This window comes from Marmota monax, unplaced genomic scaffold, assembly GCF_021218885.2.
Source record: "Marmota monax isolate L192 unplaced genomic scaffold, Marmota_monax_Labrador192_F-V1.1 WCK01_AAM20220418_F8-fsc00125, whole genome shotgun sequence".
NCBI lineage: Eukaryota > Metazoa > Chordata > Mammalia > Rodentia > Sciuridae > Marmota > Marmota monax.
The window spans coordinates 3,323,085-3,349,592 of record NW_026695235.1 but is presented as its reverse complement, the minus strand read 5'-3'; the positions used below and the strand labels follow the sequence as shown (position 1 = coordinate 3,349,592).

Here is a 26,508-nt window from a genome sequence, read left to right as displayed (position 1 = left end):
TTAGATAAGAGAATCAAACTTTAACAGAGCACCTGCAGTACATAAAACACAGATAAATAGAAAAAGAAATATCAAAGTCTTCCTGAAATCCAAAAAAATTCATGTCTGTCCAGTGTGGTGCTGACCACTTTTGAGTTGAGGTTGGTTTTTAGGTTAGCTGATCAGCACTCTGGTAGGATTTCATACCATCTCCATTTCATCTCTAATTTTAAATATTTGTTTCTCACAAATAAAACATGATCCTTGTTTTGATGAGTACGAGAGGCTAAAAATTATACTCTTTAAGTCAATTTCTTTTTTAATCATTAAAGTCTTTTTGGAGTGGTGAGTTCACAGGATGGAGTATTTTTGCCACATGAGCCTTCAAAGCTCCTTGGACAAGTCCATGTGTAGGAGTTCTAGATTTGGGGTTTCCTCAGGCAGTCACTCTGATCACCCTCTGAGGCAGATGAGAGAAGTGGGGAGTCCCCGTACGGGTCTCCTCCTTGGAAATGGGTCTCCCCCTTGGAAATGAGCTCTGGGGGTCCTGGCCCAGATGCAGTCCCAAAGCTGCAGCTGTCACCAGGATTCTGCTTGCTGCTTTCACAGTCTTCTGAAATGACACTTAATTTGTCAAAAACTTCGTTCTCATCCAAGAGTGGGAAGGAGAAGAACAGAAGCTTGCTGTGATGGGGGTTGCCCAGAAACTGTTGGGGGAAAGAGGACAGTTCAGTACCATTTCTTTTTTCTGGCCTTACAAAGATTTTATATAGGATTTCTGGGATGAAAAATATTATTTTAAAAATGTAACAGTAACAGTACGGTGCTTCCTTTATAAATAAAAAACACAATTATCATATTATCTAGCAATTCATTCCTAGGTACAGTTCCAAGAGAAATAAAAGCAGTTTGTTGAAGAGATATTGGTACACCCATGTTCACAGCAGCATTATTAACAACAACTGAAGGTGGAAGCAAGCCCAGTGTCCACGTGTGGATGAACATACAACAAATGTGGTGCATTTGTTGCAATGGAATATTAGTTAGCATTAAAAAAGAGGAAGTTCTGAGACATGCTACACATGGATAAACCCTAAAGACATTACACTAGGTGAAACCGGCCAGTCTCCAGAGGAGAAATACTGTACGATTCCATTTATTTAAGGGTGGAAGAGTTGGATTTATAGAGGCAGATAGAAGAATGGTTATTGCCAGGATTTGGGGGAGAGGGGATGGGAGTTAGTGTTTAACGTGTAAAGAGTTTACTTTTGGAAAATGAAAAAAGTTCTGAATGTGAATGGTGAATGGTGGTGATGGCTGCATAAGAGAAATGAAAATCAAAACTGAGATTTCACCTCACTCCAGTCAGAATGGCAATTATCAGGAATATAAGCAACAATAAGTGTTGGCGAGGATGTGGGGCAAAAGGTACACTCATACATTGTTGGTGGGACTGCAAATCGGTACAACATTATGGAAAGTTTCCTCAGAAAACTTGGAATGGAACCAGCATTTGACTCAGCTATCCCACTCATCAGTTTATACCCAAAGGACTTAAAATCTGCATATTACAGTGATGAAGCCGCATCAATGTTATAGCAGTTCAATTCACAATAGCCAAACTATGGTACCAACCTAGATGTCTTTTAGTGGACGAATGGATAAAGAAAAGATGGTATATATACACAATGGAATATTACTCAGCCTTAAAGAAGAATGAAATTATGGCATTTGCAGGTAACTGGATGGAGCTAGAGAATAGCACACTAAGCCAATCCCAAAAAAACCAAAGGCCAAATATTTTCTCTGATCTGCAGATATTAATTCATAATAAGGAGGGATGGCAAGGGAAAAATAAAAGTACTTGGCATTAGGCAGAGAGGAGTGAAGGGAGGGGAGGGAGTATGGTGGTAGGAAGGGTAGTAGAATGAATTAGACATTAGTACCCTATGTACATGTATGATTACATGACCATGTGATTCTACAACATGTACAATCAGAAGAATGAGAAGTTATACTTCATTTAGGTATGATGTGTCAAAATGCATTCTATTGTTATGTATAACTGATTAGAACAAATTAAAAAAATACACCACCAACAGAAAATCTAAAGTTACATGACATGTGTATACTTTATATATTGTAGTTTTCGTGTGTGTGTGGTGCTGGGGATTGAACCAGGGACTTATGCATGCGAGGCAAACACTCTACCAACTGAGCTATATCCCCAGCCCAGATACCCCATAATTTTAATGTAAACTTTATTACTTGCTCTGATTTTTAGGCATGCTTATTTTTGCTTTATTGATTTTTATGAACTGCTGAGCATCAGTTTGATATCAGTTGAAAAAAATTATAAAAGTGGGTTTTTATTGTTGGGAAGTATGCAATTCTGGTACTCATTTTGTAAAATCCCATATACTCTTTAAAAAAATGGGGTGGGGGAGGTTATGATGGCCAGGTGTGGTGGTACACGCCTGTACTTCCAGTGACTGTGATGGGGGTAAGGGGCTGAGGTAGGAGGATTTCAAGCCCAAGGCTAACTTGGGCAACTCAGTGAGATCCTGTCTCAAAAGGAAAAGAAAAAGAGCTGGGGATGTGGCTCCGTGGTAAAGAGCCCCTGGGTTCAATTCCCAGTATAAGAGAGAGAGAGAGAAAAAGATTATGTGGAAATTTTGTGCCATGTGTATTTTACCACAATTTTAAAAGATGCGACAATGAGATGTGCAACTCAGTTGCTAAGTGATCCCAGGTCGCCCTCTGATAGTTCCTTTTTTATGTGGGTGTGCTGGGGATCGAACCCCGGGCCTTGCACATGCTAAGCATACACTCTACCAACTGAGCTACATTCCCAGTCCAACAGGGAGGACTTTCAGCTCAATCATGACGCTGTGGGGCATACGCAGCCTGGCTGGCATTTCCTCTAGGATTGCAGGCCTGGATGATCATGTCTTGGAAGAACACATGGTCTCTCTCACGTCCTCAGGCTGAGTTAGGCCCTGTTTGACGTTCCCCGCCATCCTACCTGATCCTTGATTTCAGCCCTTAGCCCTGAACTATCTAGGATGGTAGTGGCTACTGACCACTTGGAGTGTGGCTAGATTGTTCTATGTGTGCTGTGTGAATTACAACCTATTATGTAGGGGCTATGTAAAAAAAAAAAAAAAGAATGTAAATACCTTAATAACTTAAAAATACATTGGTTACATGTTGAAATGATGCTATTTTATATACATGAGGTTATATAAAACATGTGATTAGTGTTTACTTCACCTGTTTCTTTTTACTTTTAAAAAATCTAGCAAAGGGGTAGGGGAGGGTTATGATGGCCAGTGTGGTGGTGCACGCTTATGGCTTATGATATGTTCCTATTAAATTGTGCTGTCTCAGTACATTTGATGGACACTGACTTGTCCACAGGTCATTTCTCTCATAGACAGGGCCAGTTAGGGACAGGGAACATAGTCCAATCACACTTATCTCTCTAACACTTTGAACAATGAAGATGCCCAGATATACTTCTGGAAATCTCTGCTAATTTCATGTTCTTCAGTCTTCATCCAGATAGGGGAGCTATGCCCTTAATGCTCACAGTTACATGGAGAAACATGTATTGGAGAAATTTTTTAAAGCTTTGCACTTGTAACCTGTCCCCTCCCGATGGAACGCCGTGGTCCCCCCTTTAATCCATTAGCCCGTTCTGTCCTGCTCAGACTTTTGATATGCTGCAGCTGCTGTGCCTGCTGGTTTGGACCTGTCACGATTTCCACCCAAGGAAGGGAGTGGGGAGGCCAGGGGAACTGTGTCCAAAGGACAAAGCTGGGAGGAGGCGGGAGCTCCCTAAACCTCATGTCCAGTGGATCCACGGTCAGGGTCTTGCTGAAGTTGCCCGTTATTCTCCTGGGGAAGGGAGAGGAAGGGAAACCAAGGGAAGGTGCACTAAATTTCAAAAAAGCAAATATCGGGCTGAGTCTCCCGGTTGGACCCAGAGAAACAGGTGGCAGCTCAACAGCTCAATGTTGAATAACCTTTTCTGCTCTCAACTCAAAGCTCCCTCCCAGCTCATCTCCCTAAACCCCAGATCATTCTCTGGGCCGAGATTAACACATTCTATACAATAAGAGCCAAGATGGAGAATTTGGTGCTGGGGAGACCCCGATAAGCCCTGAAGTGCTTTGGAACTTCCTTGACCCTTACTCTTCTGGGCCCCTCTCCAGCACCCCAACCTCCGTGTTGCTCAGATATTACAGGAACTGCCAGCCTCGCAGGGGAGCGCTCATTCCCACGACCCCCTCCATTACACTAGCCTCAGCTTTGATTTGCCATCTGTTCTTTCCTGTCTGACCAGTTTCTTTGATGGAAAAGCCAAGCAACAAAAATAGCAGGTGAATAGTTTCCTTTTGGTTCTCAAGAAAATACCTTCTACCCAGAACAAAGGGCCTGACCCTCTTTTTTGTTCTTGTGCCTTCACAAGGCTCACGCCTAGAGGATTCCTGATGCTTCCTAGTGCTGCAGGGCTTGCAGGCATCCTGTGGAGAAGGTTCCAGCTGCTCTCAAACACTCGCCCCCAGTCATGAGTTCCACTTTCTATCCACAGAGGGTGCTGCCCTGTGCAATCCAGACCCCTTCATGGTGGATCCCCTTATTCTCCAGCTTCCTGGAATGCCAACAGCTGGAATGGCTCACAGCCGGGTCCCTCGCTGGGCAGCGCCCTTCACAGGAGGCAGTTACCTTCCATAATACCACGTCTCTTCCCAGGGGCAGCCCTGACTGGTTGGTGTGGGGACAAAGGCTTTGTGTTAGCTATCACACTGCATCAGTAGGGCCAGAAGTTCAAGAAGTGCCAAGGCACGGGTAAGGCACACACTGCAGAGGGTGGCGAACTCGCCCTATGAAGAAACAGGGACCTGCCACATCAGGGAAGTTGGAAGGGTCCCATGGAGTGGGGCATGCTGGAACATTCTCTCCAAGTCAAGACTGAATTACCATATGTGACATCCCTGAAAGCAGGAGTACACTGAAACACCAGATCCTGGAAGCATCCGGGACATAGCCAAGCCAAGGTAAGCATTATGTTGAAGGAAGTGACTCATGTAGTGGAAACTAGGGAAAAGAGTGTTATCTGTGGAAACTGCTTTCTAGCACGTGACCAGACAACTGCTCCTTAGATGCTGGAATAAAGCAAGCTAATGACACTGCTGCTCATGTGGCTCAGCCTAGAAGCCCCCTCCCTGAATTACCTGGTGCAGAACAAGCTGTGGAGAGGACATGTGCTCATCCAGCTGGCTGCCACTGGATAATGCACCACAAAAGATGGAGGTGTTATCCATCTAGCCTGTCGCCACTGGACCCTCCCATGAACAGTTTTCAAAAAACCTTATGTCTCACATGTCATCTTGGGTATCTTCTTTTTTGGGAGGGGGGGGTACCAAGGATTGAACTCAGGGGCACTTAACCACTGAGCCCTATTTTATATTTTATTTAGAGACAGGGTCTCACTGAGTTGCTTGGCACTTCGCTGTTGCTGGGGCTGGCTTTGAACTCGCCATCCTCCTGCCTCAGCCTCCCCCAGCCGCTGGGATTACAGGTGTGCGCCACTGCACCTGGCTATATCTGGGTATCTTCTTTGGTTTCTCAGCAACTTATCTTGCTACCCCAGCTCAGTGGGGCTATGAACAGTCCATCATATGTCACCTCTCCCGCCACTAAGAAGAACGAGCTAGCTTGGTAGGCCCCGTTAGGCACTGGAGCAGCACATTCCGCACATGGGGATACGCTACAGGGTGTTTATCAGGAGACTGAGGGCTGCTGTCTGGGGGGACCCAGGGCGGGCAAGGGCCCTGCAGCAGGAGTGGACTACAGAGCAGACAGCTCTACCTCTGCTTCCAGACAGGTGCACTCTCTACCATGAGGACAGACTAACTGAACCTGATGGACATGTGACCTGGCAGATCCTTGAAGTGTCTTTGGTGCAAAATGACCTTGGGTGGAGTTCACAGATCAATCCTAAGAAGAAAATCACAATGTGGACACTAGAGTTCTGGGATCAGGCTGGGTCATCTGCAGCAGATCAGGATATCCTGTCTGGGAAACAGCTCACTGAGTGGTATGGAGGCCTGGCAGATGCAGAGCCTCTGGCCATGAGATACTAGGTGACAATGCTGTCCGTGAGTGACCACTATGAAAGTTAGGTACCAAAATGGAGCCACTTAAATCAAACCAAACTAAATGGAATTGGAAGGTCTTAAGCAGGGGTGGGGATGGGGTAGGTGGGACCCTCATGCATGATTTCCCTGATAACAGGAACTATTACAAGAGATTCTACCAAACCACAACCTTGCGCAAAGACTATCTCTTCAAGGACAGACATCTGCCCAAAACCCACCTTCACAACCCTGTGCTGACACCAAGGTGGTTATTGATTCTCAGAGCCAAGGATCATTACTTCAAAACCACTTATGTAACTTTCTTCAATTTACCTTTTAAAACACCTGTTTCCTTTGCCTCTCCGGGTGAGCCCAAGGGTCCCCATGGTTTGCCATGATGCATGTTCCCTGGATTTGCGAATCATCCATCCTTCCATCCTTCCTCCCTTCCTTTCTTTCTTGTTTTTTTTTTTTTTTTTTTAATGTGTGTGTGTGTGTGGTTTTGGGGATTGAAGCCAGGACCTTGTGCATGTGAGGCAAGCACTGTACCAACAAAGCTATATCTCCAGGCCTAAAATCATCTTTTTTTTTTTTAGAAAGTTTGTGTTTGTTACATAAACTGACACTATCTTTGGGGCCTGTTCAGTCACATCAGATCCTAAGACAGGGTCAGAGGGCACAGGTCAGTCACATATATAGGTGGCTCAGACTCCCATGTCATCTGTCCCCATGCACCTTGCTCTGCCCCTGCTCATACTGTGAGTAGATGAGGGACAGGTCCTTATGACCAGCTGAAGAAGAAGGGAAAAGCCAACCCTGGTTCACAGGCAGCTGGCATGGCATGTGGGTGCAACCTGGAAATGTCCTGCTGTTGCACGGGCTCCCCCCTCAGGCAGAAAGCCCTCCAACAGGTGGAGACTCCGACCATGTATCCAGTCATCTACTTTATGTGTAAAGTAAAGTGACCAAAGATCAGGTTTGCCATGGACTCACAGGCTGAGGTCATGGCTGGGCTGGACATTGGAACCTAGCAGAAGGAAGGCTGGAAGGTCAGGGACAAGGACACGTCCCTGGGGAAGAGGCACGTGGGTGGCAGTGTACAGCTGAAGTGTGTGAATTTCTGTAACACATACTAACCCCCACTGACAGCATGTGCCATGGAAAGGGAAGAACCAAGGAGACAGGATGACACAGCCAGTGGGCAGCCAGCCTCGGCCATTTGTCACCCATATGTGGCCCAGTGGGCTCATAAACAGAACAGCCACAGTGCCACGGATGGAGGCTCTGCATGGACCCAAGAGCAGACCTCCTGCCCCCCAAGACTAACGTGGCAACAGCTGTGGCCAAATGTCCAACCTCCTGTAGTAGAGATCAGTGCTGAGCCCCTGGGATGACAGCACCCGCAAGGAGACCAAATGGCCACCTGGTGGCAAGTTGATGACATCAAATCCCTTGTTCCCTGGAAGTGATGGATCCTTATTAAGTGGACAGTCATTTCAGAAATGACTTGCCATTTTGTGTCCAACAGGCCTCAGTCGGCACCACGGAGGTCTTACTGAGAATTTGGTCTACTGGCACACACTGTAGCTTGAAGTGTGTCCCTATAAAATTTTACATAAGTCCTAACCTCCAGTACTTCTGAATATGAACTTACTTGCAAACAGTCATGAAAAAATGATTAGGTAAGTTAGAATAAGGTCAAACCGGAGCACAGCAGGCCTCTGGTCCAATATGACCGATGTCCTTATTAAAAGGGGAAATGTGGACATGGGCATACCCAGGGAGAAGGCTATGTGAAGGTGAGGACAGAGGGTAGGGTGAGGCTTCTATGCACCAAGGAATGCCAAAGACTGTCGGCAACCAGCAGAAAGTAGGGGAAAGGCCTGGAGTGACTCTCCTCATAGCTCTCAGTAGGAACCAATCCTGCCCACACCGTGAACTCAGACTTTCAGTTTGTAGAAATGTCAATATACTGCTGTTGGATAAGACACCCAATATGCCGTACTTTTCAGTGGAAGTTCTAGTAAAATAATCCTGATATCTAAGAGGGCCAGGAGTGGGCACTTGCCCATGGTACCCACTAATCATATCATACAACGCACCAGCCAGGAAGAATAAAAGAATGGCCTGTTCAAAGTGGGATGCCTGCTTGGAGACAATACCCTGTGAAGATGCCCCCAGCACCTGGCACGCACCTAGAACCAACAACCGCTATTTGTTCCTATGGCCTCAGGAGGTAGAACACATGGGTTCAAGAATCAAGAGATAGATAAAGGAGTGGCCCTGGTCACCACCTGGGTAGATTTTGTGAGTCTACAGCCCATGAGCCAAATCTAGTCCACTGATTATTTCTGTACAGCTCATGAGTCAAGATTTTTAGATGATTACATTTAAATGGTTATATACGTACCTGTGTAATTTCGATTTTACCACTTGGTCTGCAAAGCCTTAAATATTTTCTATCCAACCCTTTAAGGAATAGTTTGCTGAACCCTAGTCCAGAGGATTTTAGAGTCAGAGCATTTGACCAGTGAACACAGCATGAGGCCCATTCAACTTGACACTATGGCTGCTGCTTCTCATGCAAGACCAGTAGGCAAAGAAAGGAGTGGCCACACTGGTCACCAGGAAGGGCTAATGCTGCTGCCACACTCTGGTGGGTGCCCAATGCAGTCACTGGGGCATCTCCTGGCTCTCTCCTGCCCAGTTCTGATGCAAATGGACAGGCAGAGCAGTCACTGCCCAAGAAGGGCCTGGGGGCCAGAGCTCAGTCCTGCTAGGCCAGCAGAGGCTAGTCACAGGACGGGAGAGGATGAATGATGGTGAAGGAAAAGACCATGAATATTACTCGTGGTCTTGGAACCAGCTGCAGTGGTGGGAGATGGGGTTTGTCTTACTAACTTGCTCTTGGAACCTTCCCCAGGAAAAGAAATCGTGAAGGAGCTGCTCCTGGTAGGTCCCAGTGGTCCAAGGGGCAGGCTGTGGCAGATGCTGAGAGAGGCCATACAGCTCTCCCTTCAGGAATGCGGTGCCTGCCCTCTCAGCTGCCAGGAATACTGGTGCTGATGCTTGTACCTCGTCCTAGGTGAGGTCCCTTCCCCGGGGTTTCCTGTATCTACCACATGGCCACTGAGGGGTTCCCAGGTCCAGCTCTCTTGCCTCAGCTTGGGATACTTCTGAAGGGCTATTCCAGCTCAGAGCCCTTGGGGACTGGATGAGGCCTGTGTTGCTGCTGCATGATAGCTCAACCTCTCTGTGCCCCATTCTGCCATCTTCACTCCTTTAGAGGTATCATGCCCAAGGAAATTTACCATGGAGCCTTTTGAATGCAAATTTCTATCTTAGTGTCTTAGATAGGTGCTTTTTGGGTCTGCACTTGGCATATTTTTCAATTTTAAGTGTCAGTAAATAGTTGCCCTTCAGTATCCATGGGGATTGGCTGTAGGACCCCTTGTGGATAGCAAAATCCACGGATTCCTTACATAAACTTGTGTAGTATTTGAATGTAACCTATGCACATTCTCCTGTATACTTTAATTATCTCTAGATCATTTATACCACCTGATAAATGTAAATAGTTGTTATACTGTATTATATAGAAAATAATGACTAGAAAAAAAACTCTGTACATGTTCAGTACAGTTGCATTCCCCCTCCCCCACCCCCAGATATATCTGATCTGCAGCTGGCTGAGACCATAGATGTGGGACCTGTGGACATAGAGGGTTGATTGTGTGTCCAGAATTTTATTTCTTACAGCCTCTTCAGTCCTACAGTCTTTAGATGGATTAAATCTTTTTTCTTCTACATCTTGAAAATTGCCTCCCTAAAGTCTCAGATGCACAACCAGATTGAAGTCATTCTCAGATATTCCCAAACTAAAAGCACACCTCTCCCTGATCCCATTCTCACCCTCGGCTCCTCGCTGGCACTTGGCCTACAGTGTTCTCTTTCTCATCTTCTCTACTGGGAGCTTTGCTCTTTCCTTTCCTGCCCCACAACCATCAGCATGGCTTCCTGAGGACTTGGGGCTTTGGGCAGTGAAGGCCAGAGAAGGCGCCGTCCAGGTCACATCTGAGACAATCCTTTGCTTTCTTCCTAAGGGCTGGTCTTTGGACTCAGGTTTCTCTGAAATGGGCATATGGCGATGGACCAGCACACAAGATGTGTACTATTCCCCAGGAAAATACTGTCTGGAACAGGCAGCCTTGACCTTGGAATGGGCAGCCCTGACCTTGGAGAACTCTTCCAGCAGGGGTTTTCTAAGGCACATCTCACTCCCTCCTACCTACCTCTTTCAGGTGCTGTGGAAGTGAATTCCCAGGGGAGAAGGTGTACTTGGTCTTCTTGTAAATGTACCACAGGGAGACAGAGCAGCCGAGGAACATCAGGAACACCACGAAGACCGAAGCTATCAGCACGACGGCCACCACCCAGGAAAACGTTGTTTCTGCCAGGGACAACAGGGTGGGTTACACTCTTGTCATGTACAGGTTGGATCTCAGTGACCGGAAGGCCATGTTAGCCACTGCAATTCAATGGCAATCCCTCAAAAGAGTGCCCATTTGTCCATCTCAGACAGCGTCTTAGAAATCCTGGAAAACACAGCAGAGGGGTGGAGGACCCAAGGTGCTCATTGAGTCGCACCCCTTTCCTGTTTCTTCAAAGTTTGGTCTCTGGGATTACGAATAGCACATATAACAAGAATAATAAGCAAGGATTTGGGTCAATTTACTTACTTTTAGGTGGCAATAAGCCCCCTGCTCTGGATCCACCTCTTCGGTCTTGAAGCAGCAAACCAACCCCCAAGGCCAAGCCCAAGGGAGAAAGAGCCATGGTGCAGAAACTCACCACTAATGACTCCACCTCTGAGAGACCCACCAAGCTGCAGCACGGCTCCTGGGAGACTGAGGTGCATCCCTGGGATGACCCAGCCCCTCTTGAGCTTCTGACAGAAGGCCCAGCCTGTTTAAAGAGCACACCCCGTGGCCTTGCCAACATAGACCATGAGCCCCTGCCCTGTCCTCCTGAGAGCTTTCACTAAAAAGGGCTTGTCACTGTGACTCTTTCCTCTCCCTTTATGCATATAGTGGTCTGCTACAACCCGGGAGTATCTTCTTCAAGAAACTGAGCACCATTCCTTTGAAGCTACCAGAGAGGATAGTCCCCAGGGGAGAGTAGGAGCCTGACTTTGATAAATGCCAATTAACAGCACAGGTGGTCTAATGACAATGGCATTTACCTGAATTTTGTCATTTTTTCACTCCCTCATTCTTCTGTAAGGGGTCCCATCTCCTCTGCATAAATGGAGCGGGCTCTTTCTCCTACTGCAACACCACTGAGGCAGATCTGGTTTTACAGATAGAATCACACTTGGCTTCTCCAGGACAGTATCCAGGACATCACCTGGTCATTCCTGGTCACATCTCTCTTCATTCACCAGCAGGCCCCTTCTCCAGTTGCCCTGGCAGCCAGGCCTCCCTATGCTCTGCCCCTGTCTATCAGTACCACCCTCATGAGTAAAGTCCAGTGCATTTGGTGCCAAGAGAGGCCAGGAGATCGAACTCTGCTTATTAGAGAGCAAGTCATTTGAAAAGGATTGTTTGTGGGGAAAATGTCAACTGTCACTCAGGGTTGATCAAAGAACTCTGGGGGCTGGGGTTGTGGCTCAGAGTAGAGCAGTTGCCTAGCAATGTGTGAGGCACTGGATTCCATTCTCAGCACCACATACAAAAAACCCCCCGAAAACCCAAGAACTCTGGACAGTGTATTGGTCCTGGAGCTACCTTAACTGCAGGCATCTGCTGGTATCCCAGGGAATGCGCCATATGTGTGACTCAGAATGGACATGCCTTAAATACCGGCATCTGTGCGGGGGAGAGGCTGGGAGGCACCTGCTGTGTCTTCTGCCTCCTTCCCTCCTCCTCTTCTGTTTGCATCTTTGCCGGCACTGCCCTCGCGTGTCTAGCACTCGCCCTCACCAGGTCCAGGCCTCTATACTAGCTCCCCATCAATTCCTGCTTCATGTGCTAGAACTGTCACTCACTCAGGGGTGGGGCTAGGCTCTGAAACAAGACAGAAGAAAACGTTTTGTTTCCAATGTTCTGGGGAACAAAGCTTTTAAGAGAGAAGAGGTGTCAAAGTGGGGACAAAAGGCAGGAAACATACATATGCAGATTTTGCAGTTAGCCTGCTAGCACGAACAACTCCTATTTTCAGATTTTTTGGTATCCTTTAGGTGGGGGGTGGATGTGTGTGCAGGAGACAGGAGGGCGATGGGAGGCGGGAGGCAGGCAGCCCTTCAGCCTTTCTCTCACTATGAGAAAATACAGGATGCAGAAAAACAAGTTACCAGGATATTCCCCTTAATTTCAGTCTATTTCACACTGTGGGACAGACCACCTTTCTGTTTTATCCATAGGGATGTGATGCCTCAGTTTACCTTTGGAATGAATATGCAGGCAGAAAATTACAGGGGACACAATCCAGGCTTAGACTGGTCTGTGTTCTGTTCTGTCCATGTCATTTACTAGCTGAGTGCTTTGGGTAACTTAATTGTTATCTCTGAACCTTCATTTTCTAGTCTGTAAAAGGGGAAAAGATCCTTACAAAGCTCTCATTAAAAACTGATCGTAAGGGCAGGGGTTGTGGCTCGTGGTTGCGCGTTTGCCTAGCACGTGTGAGGCCCTGGGTTTGATCCTCAGCACCACATAAAAATAAATAAAGACATCGTGTCCATCTACAACTAAAAATATTTAAAAAAAAAACCCACAACTGATTATAAGATTACATAAAGTGAGAATGAAAAACAAAAACCAAAACCAAAAAACCCACCCAACCCCCAAAACTAAAATGATATTTGACAAGAGCACGTTTTTGGTCATTTCCTTTTTCCCTTTCTTTTATAAAATGTTTGGCTATTGTCAGAGTAATCACTTGCAGTTGTGAACTATTTAAACTATTTTTCTTTTTGATCAAATTGTACCCCTCATGCCAAGCTTTGTGACATGAGTGGCCCTATATGTGTCCCACCTTCCACGGTCTGAGCTTCCCAAACCCTTTGACCGTGTCTCTGCGTTACCAAAAAAGGCTGCTCTGCTATGCAGACATGCGGGCGACAGTGATCCCCACGAAGCTCAACCGCCACATGGTGCACATAAAGCACCAGCACCCAGGCACCTGCTCCTCTCTCCCCTTCACCTGCCCCCGTCTGCTCTTTTAAGAAACACCAAGTGTGCAGGCACTGGGCTGGACACTGTGGTCCCCATCATATGTGAAGGATGGAGGTGAGGGCCTATCTCATAATCGACAAGGGGCTATACCAGCAGCACCAGCTGAGGACAGTGATGAGGTTCCCAAACCCTCCCTGCCAGTCCTCGTGCATCTGCAGGACTGGTGTATGCCCTGGGAAGGAGACTTCCAGGGCGCATGGGGGTGTGGCAAAGCTCCAGCTCTGCAGGGTGGTCTGGGGAGAATGGTCTTGCTCTGGGGAGCTGGAGAGCGCAGTCAAGCAGGGCGAAGACGGGCTTGTGGGGCCAACTTCAGCTGCCCAATGGACCACCCTGCCGTCAATGCCTTGGGCTAAGTGAACGAGCAGTCTCAGAAGCGGGCATCTCCTTCTCAGCATGAAGCTGACCTTCAGAGGAGGGGATGCTAATTCCTGAGCAGGAGTCTGAGCAGCTTGTGATGATGCCTGAGGATTGTGTGTGGTGTGTGTAATTCTTTTAAAATGCTGCAGAGGCTGAAGCACACACTGTGCGTCTCACTCACCCTCCATTGTTCGCTCACACACAGGCTCACTCCATTCCCCAGTTTTGTTCCGAACAAGAAGAAATGCTTGAACTTGAATGCAGTAAATTGTCCAGGGCTCCAGGTTTCTGAGGACCCCAAAGTCATACTGAAGAGTAGTTTGAAACTGGTAATGAGGATGAAACAAGAACACACCTTAACAGTGAAGGGAGACCATTATTTTTTCTTCTCTTTTTTTTCTCACACTTAACAAGCTGTGATTACTGCTTCAGACTTAAAACAGTAAAGAACAATGGCAGGTGCTCACTCCTCCCAGCTCATTTCAGGGACTCCACACTATTCTAAGGGATGCAGCAAGACGGACTGTGATGCTGACAAACCATCTTTTCTTTTTTTAAATATATATATATTTTTTAGTTGAAGATGGTCACAACTAAAAAAACTTTATTTATTCATTTATTTTTATGTGGTTCTGGGGATCAAACCTAATGCCTCACACATCCTAGGCAAGCGCTCTACCACTGAGCTACAGCCCCAACCCTGACAAACCATCTTGTTTCCCAAATTCTCTACCCTAAATGATATGCAAACTGCCTCTTCCCCAAAGATAAACCAGTTTTAATGGGTTGAACTGTGTCCCTTAAAAATTCTTGGGCTGGGGATATGGCTCAAGCGGTAACGCACTCGCCTGGCATGCGTGGGGCGCTGGGTTCAATCCTCAGCACCACATAAAAATAAAATAAAGATGTTGTGTCCACCGAAAACTAAAAAAAAAATTCATAGGTTGAAGTCCTAACCCCTGGTACCTATGATGTGACCTTATAGGGAGGTAGGGCCTTTACAGAGGTCACCAAGTTAAATTGAGGTTATGAGGTGGGTCTCTAATTCAACTGGACAGAGGAGTGGGACAAATCCCCGCAGCTTCAGATGGAGCACGGCCTTGTGGACACCTTGGTCTTAGATTTTCAGCAGACAATAAATTCCTGTGGTTGAAGCTACCTAATTGTTGGCATTCTGTGACAGCAGCACTAGCTACTAATACAGAGCATGTTTCTGATCTTGGCTGCGTGGGGTTCTGCAGAGGCCCTGGCTTGCTCAGGGAGCATTCCACAGCCTGTTCTTCCCTGGCAGCTGGAGTTACTGACTCATCTCAGTTGAAGCTGAATGCAATATATCATAATTAATGAGCTATTTCTCAATTTGAGAAACTGAAGCAGTTCCTAAAAAAATAAAGGGCATTAAAAGAGCCTACAGAGCGAGTGCAGACTCCTTTTTTTTTAAACTTTGGCACCTGGATTGGTGACAGCTTGATTACTGTATAAAAAATCAAACTCTCTGAGGGCAAGATTTGACTAAACTGTTGAATATATGAAGAGAATGACAGAGTTTCTATGAAGTTAATTTAAAAAACAAACAAAGCAAACCAAACCACACCTAAAAAACTCCTGGCTTTCATTTCTAGAAGTCCAGTGCCTCTGAAGCCTTACAATGCAGTTTTTGAAAAAAGACTAAAACTCAGACCATAAGTGGCAAGCATATGTGGAATTTCTAAAAGTGTTATTAGTGTAGGGAACTAATCTGACTGTCTTGAAACGTTTGCATTCTAGAAGGGAACCATATACGTGGGTAATGATGACATTTAGGCCCCTGGGAGGGAGCAACTGGGGAACCAGTGGCCTTTCCAGCAACACAACCCTTCCTTCCACACAATCCGGCAAAGTGAGAGGACAAATGTGTAACGAGATGCCTGCGCCGTTGCTGGTGGTGTGTTCTAGAAGCTTAATATAAAAGAATAATTATAAGAAGCTAAATATAAAATGGGATTTGCATTTCATGCTTAGTTTAGTGTTGCAGGCACTTAGCTACAGTGGGGTGAGTACAGAGCCAGATCCTTAGAGGAGGCTTCTCACCCCGGAGGGGGTTCTGGGTCTTCTCTTTGAGTCTCAGGGGTTAGCAGAAACACCTGCATTGGATGAGTGGGTGTAAAACCAAATATTCTGTGTTGCTTTCCAGGCACATTTCCTGGAGTCTTGACTATAACCAAATCAGCTCTTCTATGAGGAAGCAGATGCCCCACATGCCAGGGTTTGAATGTATGTGTCCCCCTGCTATTCCTACCCTGAAGCTAAATCACCAATATGACAGTATTAAGAGGTGGAGGCTTTACAAGGTCACAAGTGAGCCCTCGTGAATGGGATTAGTAAGCTTGTGAAAGAGGAATCAGGGGCTCTGCACCCCCTTTGACTTTCATCTTGGGCTAGTTAAGATGCTGCAACAAGACCTCATCTTGGGAGCAGAGAGAACAGCCCTCACCAGACCCTGAATCTTCCAGTGTCTCCATCTTGGCCTTTTCAGACTCCAGCATATATCTCCAGTATTGTGAGAAATAATTTATACTGTTTATATTTTACACACTCTGTGCTATTCTGTTATAGCAGCAGGAACAGATTAAGGTACTGCATCATGATGAGGAATTGTGGGGGGATTAACTTTTATTGTTGTTGTTTAGTATGTGTGTGAATGTATGTATTTAATTAAGACGATAAACATGGGTGATCTCTTCCTCCCAATTTTTTGAGAAGTAAGTGATATGAGCAACATTTAATGAAATATATCCTATATAACATATATGTAAGTCAGTTTAGGACTATGAATGGTATTCAGTTCAGTAGGTCTGAACTGGCAAACTAAGTCTGCCCAAGGATGAACACAAAAGGCCTTAATAGGTCTACATAAAGGGAAGGGGACCTCATGTAGTGATCACATACACTGTTCCAGGAAATGGGACATGTTTTTCATTTTGTGATTAAAACTCTCCAACAATCCTATGAAGTGAATTATTACCCTGTTTTATGGATGAAGTGGGTTATTATAACCGTTTTGAAGATCTGAGGAAGCTGAAGACATTCATGTTACCTGAGCCACATGGTGGCAGGGGAATACTCCCATCAGGTCTTTCGGATCTGAATGATATAGAAAATAATAACCCCAGGGGGCTGTGGTGTGGCTCAGTGGCAGAGCGCTTGCCTGGCATGTGTGAGGCACTGGGTTCAAGCCTCAGCACCACAAAAAAATAAATAAATAAAATGAAGGTATTGGGTCCATCTACAACTAAAATGTCTTTAAGAAAAAAAATAGTAATAAACCCAGGGAGAAAAAAAAAAAAAGAACAGTGAGTCCCAGGGAGAGAAGGAAAACAATGGACCCTGGACTTTCACGACTGTCCCCCTGACTGCCCAACATTCTGCTGTGATTCAGTCTAACTAAACCCTACAAAACTCAGACCCCTATCGTAACCAGCTGCCATTATCTCTTTTGAAAACGTGCCCCACAGGTGCTTAATAGAGCATCGCTGATCCACTGAGGTCTGTTTCCATTTCTTTTTCTTTCATTTTGCTTTCAAGTTCCAAAGCCAAGTTTTTAAAGGAGTTGTTCCCTAAAGAGGAGAGCAACAGCGAAAACTGTGGTAAAGAAGGCGAATGGTGGCCTGGAATGGTAGCGCATAACAGTAGTCCCAGCAGAGGCTGAGATAGGAGGATCATGAGTTCAAAGGTGGCCTCAGCAATGGTGAGGCACTAAGCAACTCAGTGAGACCCTGTCTCTAAATAAAATACAAAACAGGGCTGGGGAGGTGGCTCAGTGGTTGAGTGCCCCTGAGTTCAATACCTGGTACCCCTACCCCCCTACAAAAAAAAAAAAAAATGGTGAATGTAGCGTCCTGGGGTAGGGGTGCCTTGACTACAGACTTGACATATTTGATATGTGACTGATCTGGGGCATGGGGTGTTGACGCCATGACTCAGCAATCATTCAGCTGGTCACCTGATTCAGTGGACTCCAACTTCCCCCACCAATTGCTGACTCAGCCCTGCTCTCTCCTGCAACTTCCCTTCCTGGGAAAAGGGTCTATTCTCGTCATGCAGACTTCACCCTAAAACTTGCTTTCTGTATTTCCACTGGGGGCTGGGAAGTTTGAGCCCAAGGTACAGTCGTGCTTCAGCCTGGGAAGCTCTGGCTCTTAGAGGACCAGCCTTAGATCCTCTGGACCATGGATGCTGCCGCCTTGCAAGGCCCTGCCTGGGTGGACTCCTGCCTTCTTTCATCGGGTCAAAACTCAACAGAGAACATGGGTGCCCACATTGAAGTGCATGTGATTAGCCAAGTTTACCTTCTTATCAGTTCCATTTTTCCAATAGTGCACATTGTAAGTCCATGAGGAATAAAAGTTCTTCATGGTCCATGTTTCTGGTTCATTCTCAATTTGGGGAGCTAAGAATTGCATGTGTAAAGAATCAGCAAGTGCTTCTACTTGCACTGCAGGAGGTCCAATAATGGCTAAGTATAAGAACAAATCAAAATGATAAATAATAAAAGTCACATTTTTAAAACATTACTGCAACACTAATTTTTTATAACTGTGCAGGACAATTAGTCTATTTAAGTACACTGTTCTTTGATAGATCTTGCTATAAATGAGGGGGTAAAGGGTGATAGGTGGAGTTTGTTTCTTTAAAATAAAAATCTGATTCATGCTTCTAATGCCAACTATTCAGAAGGCTAAAGCAGGAGGATCACAAGTTCAAGACCAGCTTCAGCAACTTAGCAAGACCCTGTCTCAAAATAAAAGAAAGGGCTAGGGATGTGGCTCAGTGGTTAAATGCCTCTGGCTTTAATCCCTGAACCAAACAAACAATCAAAAATGGGCTGGGGATACAGCTCAATGTAAGTCACCCTGGGTTCAACCCCCAACACTATAAAAACAAAATCTGATAATCTTTATCTTTATTAATCACTTTAGTTCATTTATGTCTATTATAATTTCTAATATTTTTAGAATTATTCCAAATCCATTATCTTGTGTTACCTGTAAGGACTGCTTTTAAAAACATTGTATTTTATTTTGTTTTTCCTCCTCCTCTTTTTTCCTTCTTCTGATAGCTCAAATTTTCTTTCCTTTTCTGGGCTGGAACCTACAGATAGTACTTCTATTATTTTCAGTGGCAACCCTAACATGCTTAACACATATAATTACCACGTGAATTTTTCTAACCTGTCTTTTTCTAGATCTAACCTATCTTTTACTAGATCAGTTTTCCCATTAGAATCTATGTTCCATGAGAACAGGTTTTTTTTTTTTTTTTTTGCCTTGTTTGCTACTGGAATTTCAACGCTGAGCATGGCCTGGCACATAGTAGGTGCTTGATAACAATCAGAGGGAACAGCTCGTGGCTCTGGGAAACTGCACTGTGTTGACCTATGTCCTGTATTCTTTTCTGGCCACTGTTACTTTCTGGGGGCTGCTAAGGAGCCTACTTCTACCATTGTAATCTGCTGGTCTGAAAACCAGACAAGAAAATTTGTTAGATACCTTCTCAAAGCCAATATAACAGATTCCCCATGATGTCATGAAGCACTTTCCTATTGCAAGAATACTTCAGGAGGTGAATATCCCACATAGGGCCAGAGCTGCTAAGAGCATGGGCATAGGGGCTTGGGTCTGAATCCTTGCTCTGCCACTTATCATCTGTGTGACCTTTTGACAAGCTGCTTAGCCTGTTTTTAAAGGGAACTTCCACAGATGGGACCTAAAATAGGATTTGGAACCAGTCAGAATCAACTGGCAATTATAGGAACAGAAACCTAAATAGATGGTCTTAAACTTATGAAGGCTTCACTTATGATGTTTTGGACTTTATGAAGTTGTGAAAGTGAGCTGCATTGATAGAAACCTGGGATTTTGAATCATGCTCTTTCCCCAGGCTGTCGATATGTAGCCCAATCCTCTCTTGCAATGCTGGCCAGTGGTGACCTGCAGCTCCGTCAGTCACACAGTATCAGGGGAGACAACCGGTACTCTATTCTGGGCTGTGCTGCTCAGCTAGGATGTTTGAAAGGTTTTGGGTCTTAAATGCATTTTGATTTATGATATTTTCAGGTTATGATTGAGTTACAGAAATGGGACTCCACTAAGTCAAGGAACACTACACTTTTGAAGACGTGACTGTTGTTAAACTGGACTTTTTGTGTTCATTTTTTATTTGTTTTTATAAAGAAAATCTTAGAAAAGATAATATAACTTTGATAATTTTGGATTCCAAAAATAAAAGTCTGCCCAAGCTGGGACAGAATTTGGGAAAGAGAAGGACATCCTGGCCCCATAGTCTACGAGGGAGAAACACAAGGGTCCAGGGCAGGAGACGCATACAAAGACCTTTCCCTGCATAAAGATAATTCTCTCAATTTTTCTCTCTGACTGCTTCTTAGAGGGCTTGTTATGGTTTAGATAAGATGTGTACCCCAAAAGCTTATGTGTGAGATAATGTAAGAAAATTTAGAGGTGATATGATTGGGTTATGAGAATTTTTAATAAAATCAGTGCATTAAGGCACTGATATGGATTAACTGGACAGTAACTATAGGCAGGTAGGTTGTGGCTGGAGGAGAGGTCACTGGAGGTGTGTCTTTGGGGTTACATTTTGTCCCCGGTGAGCAGAGCTCTCTCCTCTCTGCTTCCTGGGGGACATGTCCTGAGCTGATTTTCTCTACCACACCCTTATGCCATGATGTTCTGCCTCACCTTGAGCCCCAAGCTATAGAGTTGGCCATCTACGGACTGAGACCTCTGAAACTGTGAACCCCAAATAAACTTCTCCTCCTGTATGTGGTTCTTGTCAGGTCTCTTGGTCACAGTGGCAAAAGAGCTAACTAAAATAGCGGGTATGTGAGTGTCTTGAAACCCTGAATTGTCTTTACTGCCTTAATTGCTACATGGTAGTTTAATTGGTTTTCAGTTCCTGATACTCTAACTGTGCTTGTGGTGGGTCCTCATGGCCCTCTGGGTGTGCCCTAGAGCTTTCTTACCAGCAGCCTGATCCCAGCCCACTCGACATCAGCTCTCTCCCCTTCTGTCCTTCCTCTGGGCAAGCTGCCTGTCTGCATATGGCCTTTCTGTCCCCATACCTGTCTATACTCTTCTGCCTTTCATGTCATACTTTTGTTGAAATCATAATTCAAAACTGACTCCCATTCAGAAAACTGTCATCTGAATCCTTCTCATTAATAGTGCTGGCCCCAATGCCATGAAGGCACTGAAGTTTCAAATTTATATTTAATTATTTCATTTCATCCTTTCCTGTTGTGCCCCTGTGCTTCTTTAAGGCCGCGGCCTTCTTTGTTATATTCCTCAAGCTCCTTGTGCAGAGCTATCCACTTCCTGCACACTCCAAGAATTCTTGTTGACAGACAACCCAGGTGGAACAAAACCAAGGCAAGCGATGACACCCAACAGAATGGAAATCAGAATGGCTTACTGTCATCCACAGGGCAGAAGGAGATGTTCACCCAGTCTGAATATTCATCTGCAAATTCAGACCTGACTCTCAAGATGTGGTCGCCATACTTGGAAAGATTTGAGAAGTCGCATTGGGTCGAGGTAATGCTCTTGCATTTATCTTGGAATTTCCTATAACTACACAATTAGAAAGACAAAATCATGAGAGCTCGAACTTCAGCTTCTTTCAGGCTGACTGGTGCTTTATTCTTTCTGCTACCAAAGACTAACTGGGGACAAGGAGAGAAAATAAAGCAAGTCTTAATCATCGATCTTGATGAATTACATGCATGATTTACATTAGCACTTTCCAAACTGTGCTCCGTGGGATACAGTTAATGATCCTTGGGTCATCATAAGGCATTTCAAAGATAATCTATCTCATGGACAAATAATTTTGGGGGAAATTGCATTAAACATAAAATTAGATGTTTTCATATTAGAATCTCCCAGAGACCTTACATCCTAATAAGCATGTGTCTTTCCAGAAAGGGGTTGAGTATTCAAAATATTTGACCAAGAAAGCTTCCTTCCTTCCTTGGTTGTGTGTATCTTAAAGCAGTGAGGCATGACTTATGAGATTTTGATACACACAGATTAAGTAAGTATATTATGCTGATTTCAAATAATGTCCTAGAAATGGTTCACATTGTTTATTCTAGAAAAAGTATAAAACAAATATGAATTTCAGTCAGGACAATAGCCCCAACAGCGACCACTGAAGATAGAGTGGAAAAACATCATGTGGAAGAAGAGATGACATCTGGAAACACCGGGATGCTAAGCAAATTCCACCTCCCACAACTTAACCTCAGGAGAGCCTGAGGAGGGTAATTGGCACCATCTAACCCATGGACACACAGCCTCCCTTCCTGTAAGTGAGAAGTCTGACTAGTTTTCCATTGTATCTTCCTGTCTAAATGTCAAAACCACTTTGGCTGTCCTCAGAAGTAACAATGATGGTGATGCTGATAATAATAGCAACATTCATCAGCTTAGGGGTCAGGTATGCAGAGCCTAGGAAACCTGTCCAACTACATTCAGTTGTGTTTCACTTTAGAGTCTTGGAGACCACATCTCACTGCATTCTTGGTGATGTTTAGAACAATCCCTTGCAAAAAGTAGGTAGAGACAATTGTGATCATACTATTTTATAATTTACTTTTCCCACTTAATACGCCCCAGACAATGAGTCAATTAATCAACTCTTCATGGCTGTCTTATATCCTATTATCTGGAAAATCCAGGGGTCATGTCATTAAGGGACTTTCTCACATTTGGCCATTTCCTTAATTTAAACTGATGTATCAGTTGGCCGACAGCATTTCAAAAGTTGTTTTGCAATAACTTCTAGGTTATTTTAATTGCTTTCACAAATAACTCTTTCCCCATTCAATAGGTAATATGACCCCTTCCCCATATTTACATCTAAGTTTTGGATGTTTCCATATTGTAACCACCAATCTATCTTCTAGAGAGCCCCATCCTGGCCAGCCTGACAACAGACGCACAACAGAGAGCTCCTGTTGTGCAACTGTTCAGGTTAAATCTAAGCAAGACTTCTGTGAAGCCAAGTAAGAGGAATCAGATCTCCTGGGACCAACCTCTTCCCCAAGGACGTGGCCAGCATGTGTTTATTTGCCCTAGCACATGCCATGTTCTGTCTGTGGTTTCCTGAGGAGGACAGCTGGAGCCCAGGTGCTGACTTGGAGAATGACCTCTCCCATACCTTCACAAAGTCACTGAGACCTCTGTCCAAAAGACAATGGCAAAACTACTACAATGGCAAAACAGCAAAGCACAGACCCACCAAAATAAACCACAGGGAAGAGAGACAGAAAGAGAGGTGCTATGGTTTATTCCCTCTAAAACACATGTCGGTGTTTCCCCACTGTGAGTTATTGACCGGGTGGACACTTAATTGACTATGTGTTCAGAGGGCCACTGGGAGGTGATTAGGTTTAGATAAAGTCATAGGGGCAGAGGTCCCATGATTGAAGACTAGTGGCTTTATAAGAGAGAGACCAGTATTCTCATGTGTTGCTCCCTGTCACTGCTGCCTTGGGACCCTGCCAGCAAGAAGGCCAGATATAAACTTTGGCCTTAGACCTTCAAAACTATGAGGAAAAATTTTCTTTATAAAGCTCCCAGCCTCAGGTATTTCATAGTGGTAATAAAAAACAGACTGATAAAAGAGGATAGTTAATTTTCCACAGTGAAATCTCTAAGGATTTCCAGACTGAGTGGAGAAAAATATGAGTCCTAGGACTTAGTACTAAGAATATACCTCAGGAAAAAAAAGTTGTGGAATGACCTTCCTTCAATCCTTGGACTCTATACTGTAGACTGGATGAAAGCTTTGTGCCATGTTGACGTTCCTGAATTTGATAACTATACTGTGGGATATAAAAGATTATCCTTGTACTTATGACACATACATTGAAATACTAAGGGGCAAAGGGCATTCTGTGTAAGAGATAAATAGGAAGGAGGGAGAGGAAATGTGGCAAATTTTAAAGCTGGTGAATTTGGATGTAGGCCATCTAAAGTTCTTAGTATTATACTTGAAATTTTGGAATTTTTTGTTGTGTGAAATTATTTTAAACTAGAAACAAAACAAAAACTCAACTTGTAGATAAAGATTATCTTTTTTTTTCCTACTTGGATTCTAGGACTTCACGGGCCTTGGGTGTGTTGATTAAATGACAGCTGGGTGGGGTGGGGGATGGGATTAACAGGACTGAAGGGAATCTCCTCCTGCCTCACTGAAGGGCTGGTCTATCCTCCTCTGAGCCACAGGCACGTCACTCATTGGCCTTGGGCCTCCTGCTGCTATTTGTACCTGGTGTGAAGGTGTGTCACCTACAGTCCAACCTGTGGCAGATGGTGACAGGCTGCCAAGGGAGGGGTGGTATGGACTTCTTTATCTTTTATCAGGGAAATGTGACCAAGCAGAACAGGTAGAGGGTGTTCAGAGCACTCCTGAGATAATTGTCAGGGGTGACAGTTGTCTCTGCTGTTGTCCAGAGTCTCTGCTGTTGTCAGACAATGGAGTTTTTGACAGTCCACTGGGCAAGTCAACTGCACTGCTTGGCACTGGTGTGGGCTGCTCTAATCCACAGGAGGCGGTGGATGGTGTGGGAGCAGGGGTCTTCCTGCCTGCTTTGCATACCTTGGTTTCTCAGATAGTCAGCTTCTATTTGGACACTGACTTGTATCAATATTACTCTAATAACTGGAGATGACAGCAGTAGCATTTTCCTCTTAAAATACATCAGTGGTGATGAGATAGTTTTGGCATAGCACTGAGTCACCGTGAGACTACCACTGTGGCTGACTACATCTACACCCATGATAACACGTCCAGATCTACAACCAGCCCTGTAATAAACAGTCCAAGAGGGAATCATAAAAAGGAAAAGCTGGCCACAGGAATTCCCTAGATGGAAAGAGAAAGGTCAGCAGGGAGGCTCATCTTAGCTGTCATGGGTGACAGTTAGGTTCCCTCCCTCTATGGCCTGGCCCAAGGCCACCATGTTCTGGCACCTTCCTGCCAAGAGCCACCAGACCCACCTTTGGTATTGAGTTGTGAAAGTCAGATTCCCTTTATGAAAAACAGGCGACGTCCACTGTAGAATGTTCTTGAAATTAACTGAATTCATTCTGACATTTTCAGGAGGTGGCACAAGCCCCGATGCTGTAAAAACAAAGGGAAAAAAATATATACAACTTTTTTTTTCATTAAAAAATATTGTCCCCAAAATGACACATTCAACACCTTGGTCTCCCCTAGGGCTCTGTGTCTTCAAATGACATGTAGGTGAGGGAGAGAGGGAGGGTGTGTTAATTGTGCTGAGGAGACTAGATTTTATTTGAAGAACTAAAATCTTCTTAGTTTTAGTTTAAGAAGAAATTTTGGGGTGGGGGTAGGTAGGAAGCGAAAATGAAGTGGGGACAGATGATGGTGACCTGCATTAGAAGAAAGGTGTGAGAGTTAGGGCTCAGCAGGTGGATTTCAGATCTATTTCCAGAGGTATAAACTCTAGACTTTCTGATGTGGTGAACTGAAATGAATGTCCATTTCTGGCTTATGCATCTGGTGCCCTGATTGGAGCCTGGGCAGGGAACCATTTCAGTTCTGAAATGGGAGAGGCTGAAAAAAGATTCAAGGGGGGAGGTCAGGTAAACAGCTGGATAAGCCAGCTTGGCCCTCACAGGGAGGGCGGATGTGAGGTAGAGGCAGAAATTATTTTTAAACTTTTAAATAGAATTTTCTAGACATACACACAAGCAGAGAGGAGAGCATAATAAACACACCTATCACCCGACTAGTACCAATAGACACAAAGGTGAGAGTCACAGGTCTATTATTTAATGCCACTGGTCTGTTGAAACTTAGGGGCGGGAGAGAAGGCTTGGTCATGAACTCAACTACAGAGAGATCAGGCAGAGGATCCCAAGTAGAACCATCCTGAGAGGTATGGAAGAAACTGGAGAGTGTGGGCTTCAAAGGCCAGCACAGAGTTCATCCCAAAGAAGGAAGGGGTCAGCCATCGCGCTGTTTGAACCTGGGCACTCGTTGTAGAGGAGGGCAGAGAAGGTTTCACTGGATTTAGCTCGCAAAAGCCCCACAGCGGAACACTGGGCGGCAGAATTCAGATTTCAAGGCGCAGGGCCGAGTGCTTAAGGGGAAGGTGATGTGGACCCTTCTGCTAGCAGGTCTGGTGATGATCGGGCAGAAGGAGGAGGATGTGTAATGGGCCTCGTGGAGGGGCCGCCTCCAGACTCCAGGAGGGTCTGAGACAGCCGCCGGGGGAGGCTCTGTGCCTCTCTGGAGGCCGCTTGGTTAGGACGCGCCGGCGGGAACTGCAGCAAGCGCGAACGCAGCACGCGGGGAGCGCCCCTTGAGATCGCCGGCTGGACGGTGCGGGCCGGGTGTGGGTGGGGCTCCTCCCCAGCTTCAGGATCCAGGGCGGCGGCCGCAGCAGCTTGGTGCGGCGACCGGTCACGGCACTGGGTCCCTTTACGGGCACCCACCAGCTGCGATCTGGGGTCGCCGCCTGGGGAATCGCCACCCCGCGTGCGTAGCAAAGCATCTCGCCGGGCCTCGCGGTTCCCTGGCGCCTCCCCCGCGGCGGTCCCCCTGCCCCTTCCCGCAGACCCCTCACCTGACACCAGCAGGCAGCCGCCCAGCCAGCAGGCGAGGCTCCGCGCCATGGCCGCGCCGGGGGCGGGCGAGGGCGCCGGGGACGCCAAGGGAGCGCGAGACACTCGCCGCGGCCACCACCCCGCGCGCGCTTCCGG

General features: G+C 45.6%; 1 protein-coding gene across 1 annotated transcript; it reads right to left on the bottom strand.

Moving 5' to 3' along the window:
• On the bottom strand, window positions 1-26,503 carry Il10rb (interleukin 10 receptor subunit beta). The gene is made up of 7 exons (XM_046439151.1): window positions 26,373-26,503; window positions 24,778-24,901; window positions 21,185-21,342; window positions 18,043-18,209; window positions 13,896-14,040; window positions 10,418-10,575; window positions 1-686 (listed from the first exon to the last, which is right to left on the bottom strand). Exons 1-7 carry the CDS (start codon window positions 26,419-26,421, stop codon window positions 399-401), a joined length of 1,089 nt encoding a protein of 362 aa, XP_046295107.1. The 5' UTR covers window positions 26,422-26,503; the 3' UTR covers window positions 1-398.
• Between the last annotated feature and the right edge of the window lie 5 nt (window positions 26,504-26,508).